Source organism: Salmo salar, chromosome 07 (genome assembly GCF_965601325.2).
Source record: "Salmo salar chromosome 07, fSalSal1, whole genome shotgun sequence".
Classification (NCBI taxonomy): Eukaryota; Metazoa; Chordata; class Actinopteri; order Salmoniformes; family Salmonidae; genus Salmo; species Salmo salar.
This window is the reverse complement of record NC_138297.1, coordinates 22,260,869-22,274,789: the sequence shown is the minus strand read 5'-3', so window position 1 is coordinate 22,274,789 and position 13,921 is coordinate 22,260,869. Positions and strand designations below refer to the sequence as shown.

Genomic DNA, 13,921 nt, shown 5'->3' with positions numbered 1-13,921 from the left:
GCCGTTTGTTTTCTGCTGTTACGGTAACAGAAATGTGTGTCCTTGGATTCTTATAACGATCTTTATTTTTTATTACCACAGCAGTAGGCTACACATTGTAAGGCGTTTTTCTGAATGTAGTCAAGGTCAATTGATATGGACTTTTGTATATACTGAAACAATTGGCAACCTTTCTTCGTATTCACCCAATCAAATTACATACTGTGAAAGGACACAGTGTTGAAAGTTGTAGCCCATATCATGGAGCTAGGATGCATAGACACACACATTACAAAATGTCAGTGTATTTTGTAGAGGGGGAAAAGGTATCAAATCACTTTTTTGACAATGTGAAGCAAAATTATGAACATACCCCAATGAACTTCTTCAGGAGGTCCAGGATTTGGCTTGTGGTGTTGAACGCGTTGCGCCAGTCATTTGGCGGCATGCCCGTGGGGCGACCCTCGGGGGGCCCATTGTACAGGAAGTTGGAGAGCAGTTCTGCCGTCCATCTTGTGCCTTTGAGCCGTTGGTTGAGCAAGGCTACAAACACAGGGTTATCCAGCATTGCCTGGTTTGGCAACAAGAGGAGAGGGTTTGTGTGGGTAATTTACACTCATCAGATTATAAAACAATTAATGCACTGAGAAATGAATGCAGTGGAAGCTAATTGTGGACCTGCACAACTGCAGATTCCAGGACATCCCACCTGCAGAACTTTGCTTTTTTCTCTATGAGAGAATTAATTAGAAACATTAAGCTAGATGGCACTGTTGTACTGCAGGCTTGGGAATTTACAACCACTTTTTTCATGACCATGGAGGTCCATGATGCAGGCACACACACCTGCACATACGCAGATGCACTTAGGCATGTTTACACACACACACTCACACCCACACTGTGATTCATGTGACTGTCTCCCTTCTCCCCAGCCTCCCCTCTTCCCCCAGCCCTCACCCCAGTGTGGTAAGAACCAGCTGTGTGTTAACTCTTCACTGTCAGCTCGGCTTGAGCCTCGTGCCATGATTTCGCTCGACACTCAAAGAGTTAACGAAGAGATGTGCTAATCTAGATGCAAACGACCTTGCTGTTACAGACCTCCTATTTGTGCCGTTTAAAAAAAGCTAACGGCCGCCTATTCCTCTGGTGTAGAACACTGGGGCGTCCTTACATAAAAGCTTCCTACGCAGGTACTGTATGTTCCCTGGTACAGGTTTGGTTAAAACACTTTGTCTGCGTCCCAAATTGCACCCTATTCCTTATATAGGGCACTTCTTTTGACTAGATCCCTATGGGCCCAGATCAAAAGTTGTGGGGCTATAAAGGGGATAGGATGCAATCTGTCTGAGACTGCTCCACTCAGTGTGCTTTGTAAGGTACATACAGTATGCTGGCAACCATGAAATTGCAACCATGTAATAACACAATAATAACAGTGTTGTATTGTATAACTTCATAAATTGAACATGGTCTGCTCATAAAGGTAGTGTGCATAATTTGAAGTCAAAACATGCTGGAAACGCACACAGACACACGCATCAAACATATTCTGGGCAATGTGTTCAGTGGCATTTCTAAGTCAACACTTCGGGAATGACATTCCGTTTAGCATGGGGTCAAAGTGTCAAATGAAGTCATCTCCATGTTTCTCCTGACCTTTTCGAAAAATCAGTTCAACCATTCTGTGCCAGTGAGAATGGAATACTTAATATAGGTTTTAAGAGGTACATCTGTAACATGCAGAGAGATGTATTGTAAACAATGCAGTGTCTTTATTTTAGAATAAATAATATTTGTAAGGGTCACTGAAATTCAATTGTTAAAACATGGCATATATGTTCTACTACTCTTAACGTTCAATGGCATTTGGGCCAGATTGTTGCATATATGCCATTTAACCTTGGCGTCCACGTGTCAAATGTCATTATCCGACATGAGGTCTTCGAACGAAAACAGACTACCAACTGCCAAAGAAAACTCAAACCAGCCCTCATAGCATTTTCTAATAATAATTTCTGCTTGACATTTTTCAAGCTGGTCACTGGTTTGGTGTCTACTAAATGGCAACTGTTAATAATCAGTTGCTCTTTTACTGTAATAGAATGTTGAATTGATGTTGTAAACCTATAGTTTTACCTGTTGGCAAGATTTGAACTAGTAATACTTTTTGGAAATGGTAGAGTTTGAGAATAGTGCTTTTACTAAAATAGTATTGGACATTTCCTTGTTAGGTTTGAATTTGTCGTTTATCTTACTGATTTTATTTTACTGCTTTCTCAATGGCATAAGTCCTGAATTAGTCAAGAAAATAGCAAGTATAGCTACAGTAAATGATATGGGAAACACTTAAGATCAAGCTTGTAAACATGAAGTTCCCTATCCTAACCTGAACTATCCCCTCTCCCCTATGCACATGCGTAGATCTGAAAGGTTTGAATGGGTGTAAGCAAATTTGTTGTATCTTCATCTTGCCTTTGACAGTCAAGGTGAAATTGTCAACATATTGCTTAGACCTATTCAATCCTCCTAGATCCTTTCCGGGGCTAGGGGTTCATTTGGGATTTTTGAGATTCTCTTTCTTCAGCTCGGCTGATAACTCAGCTGTGCCCCGATTGCCGCCATCAATGTAGAAAGTTGCCAAAACCTTGAGAGACCTCTGGAGAAGATGACATACCAGCAGAGCTACCCGTTCTGAGGGGAGTCGGTCGGCCGCCGAAAATGAAGACAAAGGAGAATGGCCGGGTCCATTTGTGTAAAGGTTAGGGCTAGGGTAATGAATACCCTGGCTATATGGAGCGCTCGGCTACGTTCTCCCCTAGCTGCCCATAAGCTCATTTCAGGTGACACGGGAGTAATATCTTCTTCAAGGGAACAGGGAAGCTAATCCTCTTCCCTGACTGCCGAGGTGAAAGTTACGCAGCACTTAACCATAATTACTTTATTTTTCACAATTTCCATATGCTACAATAAATGTATATTTTTCAGCTGAATTAGTGTTAAAAACATTTTAGGGTGGGAAATGTAGGACTCCATTGTTGAGAGATATCAGGTAAGAAAAGCAGTTCTCAAAGGTTTATAAATATTCCTAGTGGAAACGGTATACTCTTTCTTTCTTGCTGCACGCGGATATTTTCAACATCAGACAGGAAGGCTTGTGTACAGTACGTCATTCAAAATGAAAGTGGACAAGGATTATTACAACGAATTGATACTGGTATTAAAGCTCTTTTCAACTTGATTAATTTATCACTTACACTAAAGTAACTGTCCAGTTAAAATCTCACTTTTAAAAGTTCATATTCTGTTAACTCATACCCAAATAATGTTGTTGACTCGTCCTATACTCATATTTGTGGCCAAAGCATTAATTGGACAAACAACACTTGAAAAACAGTATTTTACAAATGTTCCATCCCGAGAATAAATCACTTTTCTCCCGGGTAAACCGGTATTTCCCGACAAAACCAGAAGTGTCATTCAAAAGCAGTATAAGGCATAAAAACATAAAAGCCCATAGATATAGCTAGCGATGTGCTCTCTTGGGTAAATAAATTAAACTAGCTCCTTTAGACTAATCTTTTTGAGTGTGAACTGTATTACTGTACTGTATTGTATTCTACTGTATTATATGGACTGGAATTACGCACATCGTTCAAACCATGATAAAGCAGAAGAGAACATGCGATTCTGGTGCCGCACATGCGGTCTACAAAGTTACAAGTATAGGCTAGAGAGTTTGATAACATTTTTGAAAACAATAGTGCCTGTTTGTATAATTAGTAGGCTGACGCATCTATACCTTTCATAATATTTCCTCTAATGTTATTAGCCTACCTCCTCTTTCTCTCTCTATTGTTGCTTCATTCCTTACTTGCTTTTACCAGTTAAATGAAATAAGTTTCGTTGTCCTTATCTTCATCATTCTAATGACATCCTTGAATAATATGGGAATAGAATTAGATGCAGAAGGCTTTCACTTCTCTTCAGGAAGATTGAATGGTTATGGGTCTGAATACATATCTGCTATAGCCTATCGCCATCGTGCATTCGCTCTTCTTTCAAACTACCCATGAGTTCTATTGGCTTCTGTATTTAACATTCAGCAAAAAAGAGCTTGCGTCCCTCTTTGAATAGTCTATTGGTATAAGAAATGCAAAAAAATAATCATGCTACTCTAGTCTAGCTTTCCTGCATGGGACTCCAAGAGCTAAAGAGCATCCCCTACAGGATCTGCTTATGCATATTATGTATAAGCCATCATTAATTAGCTAAATATAGGGCTAATACTGCATTGAATGTATTACGTGAAATAGGTAGGCTAAGACATCTATATATAGGGCTACATATCAATTTAGAACAGGATTATCTATTTTGGATGCAATTTGATTAGAGTTGATGGAAAGAGAGAAAGACGGCAGGAGAGTGCTCAATAGCTGTTTTAAAACTGCAGCTGCAGTTTAAAAAATGATCATCTGTAAAATTAAAAACAAGGTGACCCCCGAAAGCCAGATGGAGATGGGTAAATTAGACGAGCATTCAGTCTTTCTATTACTGTAGAATAGGCTATGCTTTAGCAAATGTAGGCCTACCTGGCACAAGAAAAAAAAGTTACCATAATGAGATGATAGGTCTACATGCATTGTGAACTGCGTTCCATACTGAGATGGACTGTCTGTCCCCAGTGTTGGCGACAGACAGCCCTGAGTGTTAATTCATCATGCAGAGGCCACAGAGAAGCGAGATTCAGACATTGCATATAATTTAACAGTTCCATTTCACACCATGCTGTTCATATAAAGAATTTATTATAATTTACCAGTTTCTCGCAATTACTATCCCGGGAAAAGGGAGTGGTTTTAGGCTGTAAATCCCAGTAAATCTTGGAAAACCGGGTTCCCACCCTTCAACCCTAGTATACGCCCACACCATTCTGTTGTTGGGCTACGCCCACACCATCCCAACACAGAAAAGCAGATTTTAACATACTTAATTACAATATTTTGGAAGGAAAACTATTTAACTCATATTGTAATTAATTATAGTTAATATTTCATAGAAATCTGGAAACCCTGGACAGTTACTTTAACATTAGACATAATCACTCAGCCTTGTCTAACATCGAATACATGTAAACCAGCTCTCCGGTGCAGTACAGTACATCAAATATCTGTGTTTCTGTTGAAGGAGTCATAAATCTTACCCGCAGGGCATTGACTTGGCGGCCATTTTGAAAGTAGTCCCAAACAAGTTGTCTGAAATCCTCCCAAGCTTGCGCCAGCTCTTTTATCATGGCCAACGCATTGAATGTGCTATTTGCCTGAAACAAGATAGAGAGATGTACGGTCTGGTGATTAAAACATGGAAAATGCCATATCTCTTCGTCCTCCAATTGATGGAATTCCCACTGTGCTATCTAATTTATTTTGCAGCCAGTCCGACCTTGAGAACATACTGCTTCTTCGTACTTTCACCTAACCCCCAGGAGACTCATCTGATTCCTATACCCCCCGTTGTGACTAATGTAAACAGGGTTATTTAATCCCGAGCACTGAGATGTAAACAATCGGCCTGTGCCGAGTGTAAAGACGGGCCCCTATGCCAAGACCGAGCCGGTCGCTGTGAAGTTGGTGGATCCGGTAGAAGTCATTATCTCACTGGATATTTTCCACATCCAATTCCCTACAGCTTCTCGACATTTGTTTGTTTTGTTTATGCCGTTGTCAAAATGATGTTAATATCTGGAGAAACTTCATGAAAAATACATTACATTTTCCATCTCCCCCGAGTGTGTTCTCCATCTCCTCTCCCTAGCTATTTTTTGGAGACGGGTTCATAGCATGTATCATCACATTTTTATTTACCAGCTAATGTAAATGCCTCCTGATTTGTGTAGTGAAAATATGCAATTAGATACAATGGCAAAAGTTTTAATTGTACAAGCTACTTACATAGACACCAAGTAATGTCACTTAACAGGTTTGTACATTTTAGGAAATATTAGGGAGTACATGTACTACATGAAAGTAAATGACTCTGATATGAGTGTAAACGTCCATGACACTGATATGAGTGTAAACGTCCATGACACTGACATGAGTGTAAACGTCCATGACACTGACATGAGTGTAAACGTCCATGACACTGACATGAGTGTAAACGTCCATGACACTGACATGAGTGTAAACGTCCATGACACTGACATGAGTGTAAACGTCCATGACACTGATACAGTATGAGTGTACATTTCCATGACACTGATACGAGTGTAAACGTCCATGACACTGATACGAGTGTAAACGTCCATGACACGCGTGTAAACGTCCATGACACTGATTTTAAGTGTAAACATCCATGACACCGACATGATTGTAAATGTCCATGACACTGATACAGTATGAGTGTAAACTTCCATGACACTGATATGAGTGTAAACGTCCATGCCACTGAAATTAGTGTAATTGTCCATGACACTGAGACGAGTGTAAACATCCATGACACTGGTACTAGTGTAAACGTCCACGACAATGATACAGTATGAGTGTAAATGTCCATGACACTGATACGAGTGTAAACGTCCATGAGACTGATACGTGTGTAAACGTCCATGACACTGATATGAGTGTAAATGTCCATGACACCGACATGATTGTAAATGTCCATGACACTGATACAGTATGAGTGTAATCGTTGATGACACTGTTCCGAGTGTAAACGTCCATGACACTGATATGAATGTAAACGTCCATGACACTGATACAGTATGAGTGTAAACGTCCTTGACACTGATACGAGTGTGTCACGTCCTGACCATAGTAAGATGTTATTTTCTATGGTAGAGTAGGTCAGGGCGTGACAGGGGCTGTTTTGTGTTTTTCTATGTTTTGTATATCTATGTTTAGGTTCTAGTTTTTCTATTTCTATGTTTTGTGGATATTTGGGATGATCTCCAATTAGGTCCTGTAACGATCGTCTGACAGAGGGGACCAAGATGCAGCGTGGTGAGTGTTCATATTGAAGTTTTAATAATACGAAACACTTGAACTTAAGAAACCAACGAAAGCCAACAGTTCTGTCAGGTGCAAACCACACAACAGAAACAACTACCCACAAAAACCCAAAGGAAAACAGGCTGCCTAAGTATGGCTCCCAATCAGTGACAATGATGTACAGCTGTCCCTGATTGAGAGCCATACCAGGCCAAAACAAAGAAATATAAAAACATCGAAAAAAGAACATAGAATGCCCACCCTAGTCACACCCTGGCCTAACCAAAATAGAGAACAAAAAACCTCTCTATGGCCAGGGCGTGACAGGTCCTCGTTGTCTCTAATTGGAGATCAAACTTAAGTAGGGTTTTTTTCCACCTGTGTTTGTGGGTAGTTGTCTTCTGTGTAGTTTATGTACCTGACAGAACTGTGCGCTTTCGTTTTCCCTCTTTGTTATTTTTCCTGTAGTGTTTTGAGTTATAATAAATATTCATCATGAGCAATCAACACGCTGCGCTTTGGTCCCCTCTCTACGACAGCCGTTACAGAACTACCCACCACCAAAGGACCAAGCAGCGTGGGCAGGATGAATGGACCTGGGAGTAAATCCTAGACGGGAAGGGACCCTGGAGGCAGGACGGGGAGTATCGCCTTCCGAAGGAGGAAATGGAGGCAGCGAAAGCAGAACGGCGATACTATGAGGAACAAGTACGGCAACAACGGAAGCCCGAGAGGCCCGGGAGGGGGCACACGGGGAGATTGGCGAAGTCGGGGTTGAGACCTGAGCCAACTCCCAGTGCTTACCGTGGGGAGCGAGTGATCGAGCAAGCACCGTGTTATGCGGGGATGCGCACTGTGTCGCCAGTGTGCAGCTACAGCCCGGTGCGCTCGGTGCAAGCTTCCCACAGTTGCCGTGCTAGAGTTAGCATTCATACAGGAAGGATTGTGCCTGCTCAGCATTCCTGGTCTCCGGTGCGTCTCTTCGGCCCAGGTTATCCTGCACCAGCTCTACGCACGGTACCCCCAGTTCGCCAGCACAAACCTGTGCGACCTGTTACAACGCCCCTCGCTTGCCGGGCTACGGGGGTTATCCAGCCAGGACGGGTTGTGCCAGCCATAAGCTCCAGACCTCCAGTGCGCCTCCACGGCCCAGTATACCCTGTGCCTGCTCTGCGCACCCGGCCTCCAGCAACGTTCCCTAATCTAGAACTCCCAGCGACGTTCCCTAGTCCGGTGAGACCTATTCCAGCTCCACGAAAGAAGCCTCCAGTGATGATCTATGGTCCGAAGCCTGTAGAGATGATCCATGGCACGAAGCATCCAGTGATGGTCCATGGCCCGGAGCCTGTAGGGATGATCCATGGCACGGAGCCTCCAGAGATAATCCATGGCCCAGAGCCTGTAGTGATGATCCATGGCACAAAGCTTCCAGTGACGATCCATGGCGCAGAACCTGTAGCGACGATCCATGGCGCGGAGCCTGCAGCGACGCTCCCCGGTCCGGAGCCTCCAGCGATGCTCCCCGGTCCGGAGCCTCCAGCGACGCTCCCCGGCGCGGAGCCTCCAGCGACGGCCTGCGGCCCGGAGTCTCCAGCGGCGGCCTGCGGCCCGGAGTCTCCAGCGGCGGCCTGCGGCCCGGAGTCTCCCTGCAGCCCAAGAGTCTCCAGCGGCGGCCTGCGGCCCAAGAGTCTCCAGCGGCGGCCTGCGGCCCAAGAGTCTCCAGGGGCGGCCTGCGGCCCAAGAGTCTCCAGCGGCGGCCTGCGGCCCAAGAGTCTCCAGCGGCGGCCTGCGGCCCGGAGTCTCCAGCGGCGGCCTGCGGCCCGGAGTCTCCCTGCAGCCCGGAGTCTCCAGCGGCGGCCTGCAGCCCAAGAGTCTCCAGCGGCGGCCTGCAGCCCAAGAGTCTCCAGCGGCGGCCTGCAGCCCAAGAGTCTCCAGCGGCGGCCTGCAGCCCAAGAGTCTCCAGCGGCGGCCTGCAGCCCAAGAGTCTCCAGCGGCGGCCTGCAGCCCAAGAGTCTCCAGCGGCGGCCTGCAGCCCAAGAGTCTCCAGCGGCGGCCTGCAGCCCAGAGCCTCCGGCGATGATCTACAGTCCGGTTCCTCCTCCGACGATCCACAGTCCGGTGGTACTGAAGCAGAGGGACAGAACTGTATGCTTTCGTTTTCCCTCTTGTTATTTTTCCTGTAGTGTTTTGAGTTATAACAAATATTCATCATGAGCAATCAACACGCTGCGCTTTGGTCCCCTCTCTACGACAGCCGTTACAGAGTGTAATTGTCCATGACACTGAAATTAGTGTAATTGTCCATGACACTGATACGAGTGTAAACGTCCATGACACTAATACGAGTGTAAACGTCCATGACACTAATACGAGTGTAAACGTCCATGACACTGATACAGTATGAGTGTAAACGTCCATGACACTGATACAGTATGAGTGTAAACGTCCATGACACTGATACAGTATGAGTGTAAATGTCAATGACACTGATACAGTATGAGTGTAAACATCCATGACACTGATACGAGTGTAAACGTCCATGAGACTGATACGATGGTAAACGTCCAGGACACTGATACGATTGTAAACGTCCAGGACACTGATACGAGTGTAAACGTCCATGACACTGATACGAGTGTAAACATCCATGACACTGAAATGAGAGTAAACGTCCATGACACTGATATGACTGTAAATGTCCATGACACTGATATGACTGTAAACATCCATGACACAGCCATGATTGTAAACGTCCATGACACTGATACAGTATGAGTGTAAACGTCCATGACACTGATATGAGTGTAAACGTCCATGACACTGATAAGTGTAAATGTCCATGACATTGATGTGAGTGTAAACGTCCAACAACATAGAAATACAAAAACTAGAACATAACATAGAAGATCTAAACTAGAAGAAAAAAAAAACTGTCACGCGCTGACCTACTCTACCATCGAAAATAACATCTTTCTATGGTCAGGACGTGACTGTCCATGACACTCATATCGACCTGTGCCGAGTGTAAAGTCAGGCCCCTATGCCAGTCCCGTGGGGCTCAGTTGGTAGAGCATGCTGTTTGCAACGCCAGGGTTGTGGGTTCGACTCCAACGGGGGACCAGTACAGAGACAAAAATGTATGAAATGAATGCACTCACTACTGTAAGTCGCTCTGGATAAGAGCGTGTGCTAAATGACTAAAAGGTAAATGTAAAATGAGACTGAGCCGGTCGCTGTCAGTCCATGACACTGATACGATTTTATATGACCATTCCACTGAAATGAGTGTAAACGTCCATTCCACTGAAATGAGTGTAATTGTCCATGACATTGATGTGACTGTAAACATTGATGACACTGATACAGTGTGAGTGTAAACGTCCATTCCACTGATACGAGTGTAATTGTCCATGACATTGATGTGACTGTAAACATTGATGACACTGATACAGTGTGAGTGTAAACGTCCATTACACTGATACGAGTGTAATCGTCCATGCCACTGAAATTAATATAAACGTCCATGACAATGATACAGTATGGGTGTAAACGTCCATGACACTTATGAGTGTAAACGTCCATGACACTCATATTGTATGAGTGTAAAAGTCCATGACACCGATACAATTGTAAACGGCCATGCCACTGAAATGAATATAAATGTCCATGACACTGATATGAGTGCAAACGTCCATGACACCGACATGATTGTAAACGTCCATGACACTGATACAGTATGAGTGTAAACGTCCATGACACTGACATGAGTGTAAACATCCATGCCTCTGATATGATTGTAAACGTCGATGACACTGATATGAATGTAAACGTCCATGACACTGAAATTAGTTTAAATGTCCATGACACTGATATGAATTTAAACATCCATGACACTGATACAGTATGAGTGTAAACGTCCATGACACTGATATGAGTGTAAACGTCCATGCCACTGAAATTAATATACATTTCCATGACACTGATACGAGTGTAAACGTCCATGACACTGATACAGTGTGAGTGTAAACGTCCATTACACTGATACGAGTGTAATCGTCCATGCCACTGAAATTAATATAAATGTCCATGACACTGATACGAGTGTAAACGTCCGTGACACTGATACGAATGTTAACGTCCATGACACTGACATGAGTGTAAACGTCAATGACACTGATACAATATGAGTGTAAACGTCCATGACACTGATATGAGTGTAAACGTCCATGACACCGACATGATTGTAAACGTCCACGTCACGGTTGTCGTAGGAAGGAGCGGATCAAAGTGCAGCGTCTGTGTCGTTCCACATTTTATTTTCACTGTGAAACTATGAAATACATACACAATAAACTGAACGAACAAAAATAACAAACCGTGACGCAGAGTTAAAACATACACTAACTCAAAACCAATCTCCCACAAACCCAGGTGGGAAAAACACCTACTTAAGTACGATCTCCAATTAGAGACAACGATGACCAGCTGCCTCTAATTGGAGATCAGCCCCAAAAAACAACAACATAGAAATACAAAAACTAGAACATAACAACATAGAAAATCTAAACTAGAAAAAAAAACCTGTCACGCCCTGACCTACTCTACCATCGAATATAACATCTTTCTATGGTCAGGACGTGACAGTCCATGACACTCATATCGACCTGTGCCGAGTGTAAAGACGGGCCCCTATGCCAGTCCCGTGTGGCTCAGTTGGTAGAGCATGCTGTTTGCAACGCCAGGGTTGTGGGTTCAATTCCCACGGGGGACCAGTACGGAGAAAAAAATAATGTATGAAATGTATGCATTCACTACTGTAAGTCGCTCTGGATAAAAGCGTCTGCTAAATGACTAAAAGGTAAATGTAAAATGAGACTGAGCCGGTCGCTGTGAAGTTGGTGGATCCGGAAGAAGTCACTATCGCACTGGATATTTTCCACATCCAATTCCCTACAGCTTCTAGACATTTGTTTGTTTTGTTTATGCCGTTGTCAAAATGATGTTAATATCTGGAGAAACTTCATGAAAAATACATTACATTTTACATCTCCCCCGAGTGTGTTCTCCATTCCTCTCCCTAGCTGTTTTTTGGAGACGGGTTCATAGCGTGTATCATCACGTTTTTATTTACCAGCTAATGTAAATGCCTCCTGATTTGTGGAGTGAAAATATGCACTGATGAGTGTAAACATCCATGACATAGCCATGATTGTAAACACCCATGATACAGTATGAGTGTAAACGTCCATGACACTGATACGAGTGTCAACGTCCATGACATTGATGTGAGTGTAAACGTCCATGACACTGATACGATTGTAAACGTCCATGGCACTGATACGAGTGTGTAACGCCCTGGCCATGGTTTTTTGTTCTCTATTTTTGGTTAGGCCAGGGTGTGACATGGGTGGGTGTTCTATGTTCCGTTTTCTATGTTGGTGTATTACTTTGTTTCGGCCGTGTATGGCTCTCAATCAGGAACAGCTGTAGATCGTTGTTGCTGATTGAGAGTCATACATCGGCAGCCTGTTTTTCCTTTGGGGTTTGTGGGTGATTATTTTCATGTTTAGTTTTGTTAAACCTGACAGAACTGTTGCTGGTCGTTTTTGGTTTATTTTTGTAAAGTGTTCATTCGGTCCATTAAAATCATTCATGATGAACACATCCTCCGCTGCACCTTGGTCTCATTTTGACGATGGCCGTTACAGAGTGTAAACGTCCATGACACTGATACGAGTTTAAACGTCCATGACACTGATATGAATGTAAACGTCCATGACACTGATACAGTATGAGTGTAAACTTCCATGACACTGATATTTGTGTAAACGTCCATGACACTGATATTTGTGTAAACGTCCATGGCACTGATACGAGTGTAAATGTCCATGGCACTGATACGAGTGTAAATGTCCATGACACTGATACGAGTGTAAATGTCCATGACACTGATTCGAGTGTAAACGTCCATAACACTGATACGAGTGTAAACTTCCACGACACTGAAATGTGAGTAAACGTCCACGACACTGAAATGAGAGTAAACGTCCATAACACTGATATGAATGTAAACATCCATGACACTGAAATGAGTGTAAACGTCCATGACACTGATATGAGTGTTGCAGACATCAGTTTACTTTCAGTTCTCTTCACTGACTTCTATTCAAATTGACCCTCACTTTTATGGTTTTTTTGCCGGTCCAGCACCTGAACCGATGTGCATACAATATGAGTTCCTCTTTTACTTACCTCTTTCACCATTAGTCGAGTGGCAGGTGTGTCAGGGGTGTAGAGGACCTTCCCTTGGATTAGGGGCCGAAACGTACTCCAGACAACACGTAGGCCAGGAGTTCCCTCAAGATTATCAATCAATATTTTGCAGAAGGCACCTGGTGAGAGAGAATACACCTGTTAATAACTTCATAATGGAAAAATGCAATCTGTCTGAACGAGTACATGGGCCAAACTACGCAATACAACACAAGATAAATGAATGATATCTTGATAATAACAAACATCAAAAACATTTTATGTTGGCATCACATTTTATCCATCTGTTACCATCAAAATTACCATAAAAATGCAAGTTTGTTCATCTGTTGTGTTTCAGGGTTAGAAGCCTAAAATTAATGTTCCATCTCAAATGGCACCCTATTCCCTATAGTGGACTACTTCTGACCAGAGCCCTAGTGAAAAGTATTGCACTATATAGGGAATTGGGTGCCATTTGGGACGTTGGTTTAGAGAAAGGAAAATCTGAATGCTGAACATAATGGATGAACCACAGAGTACAATTACAAAGATCGCCAGAAATCTGCTGGCAATCACAACAAACCAGCACGTCACTGCTGAGATAATAAACAGTCATCTTAAAATAATAGAAGTAGCAGGCGATATGACACAACCGGTCAAGTTAAAATTTTTAACTATGCAGAGGATTTAATGTAATT

The 13,921-nt window shown here is 43.2% G+C and overlaps 1 protein-coding gene across 1 annotated transcript in view; it reads right to left on the bottom strand.

Annotated features, from left to right (window-relative positions):
• Positions 1 to 13,921, bottom strand: part of LOC106608787 (phospholipid-transporting ATPase ABCA1) — a 253,841-nt gene that overhangs the window by 220,887 nt on the left and 19,033 nt on the right. The window contains exons 7-9 of the mRNA XM_082977279.1: positions 13,221 to 13,360; positions 5,183 to 5,299; positions 353 to 550 (exon numbers count right to left, since the gene is read on the bottom strand). Of these exons, the coding sequence (XP_082833405.1) occupies positions 353 to 550; positions 5,183 to 5,299; positions 13,221 to 13,360 (455 nt within the window). The remainder of the gene's footprint in view (positions 1 to 352; positions 551 to 5,182; positions 5,300 to 13,220; positions 13,361 to 13,921) is intronic.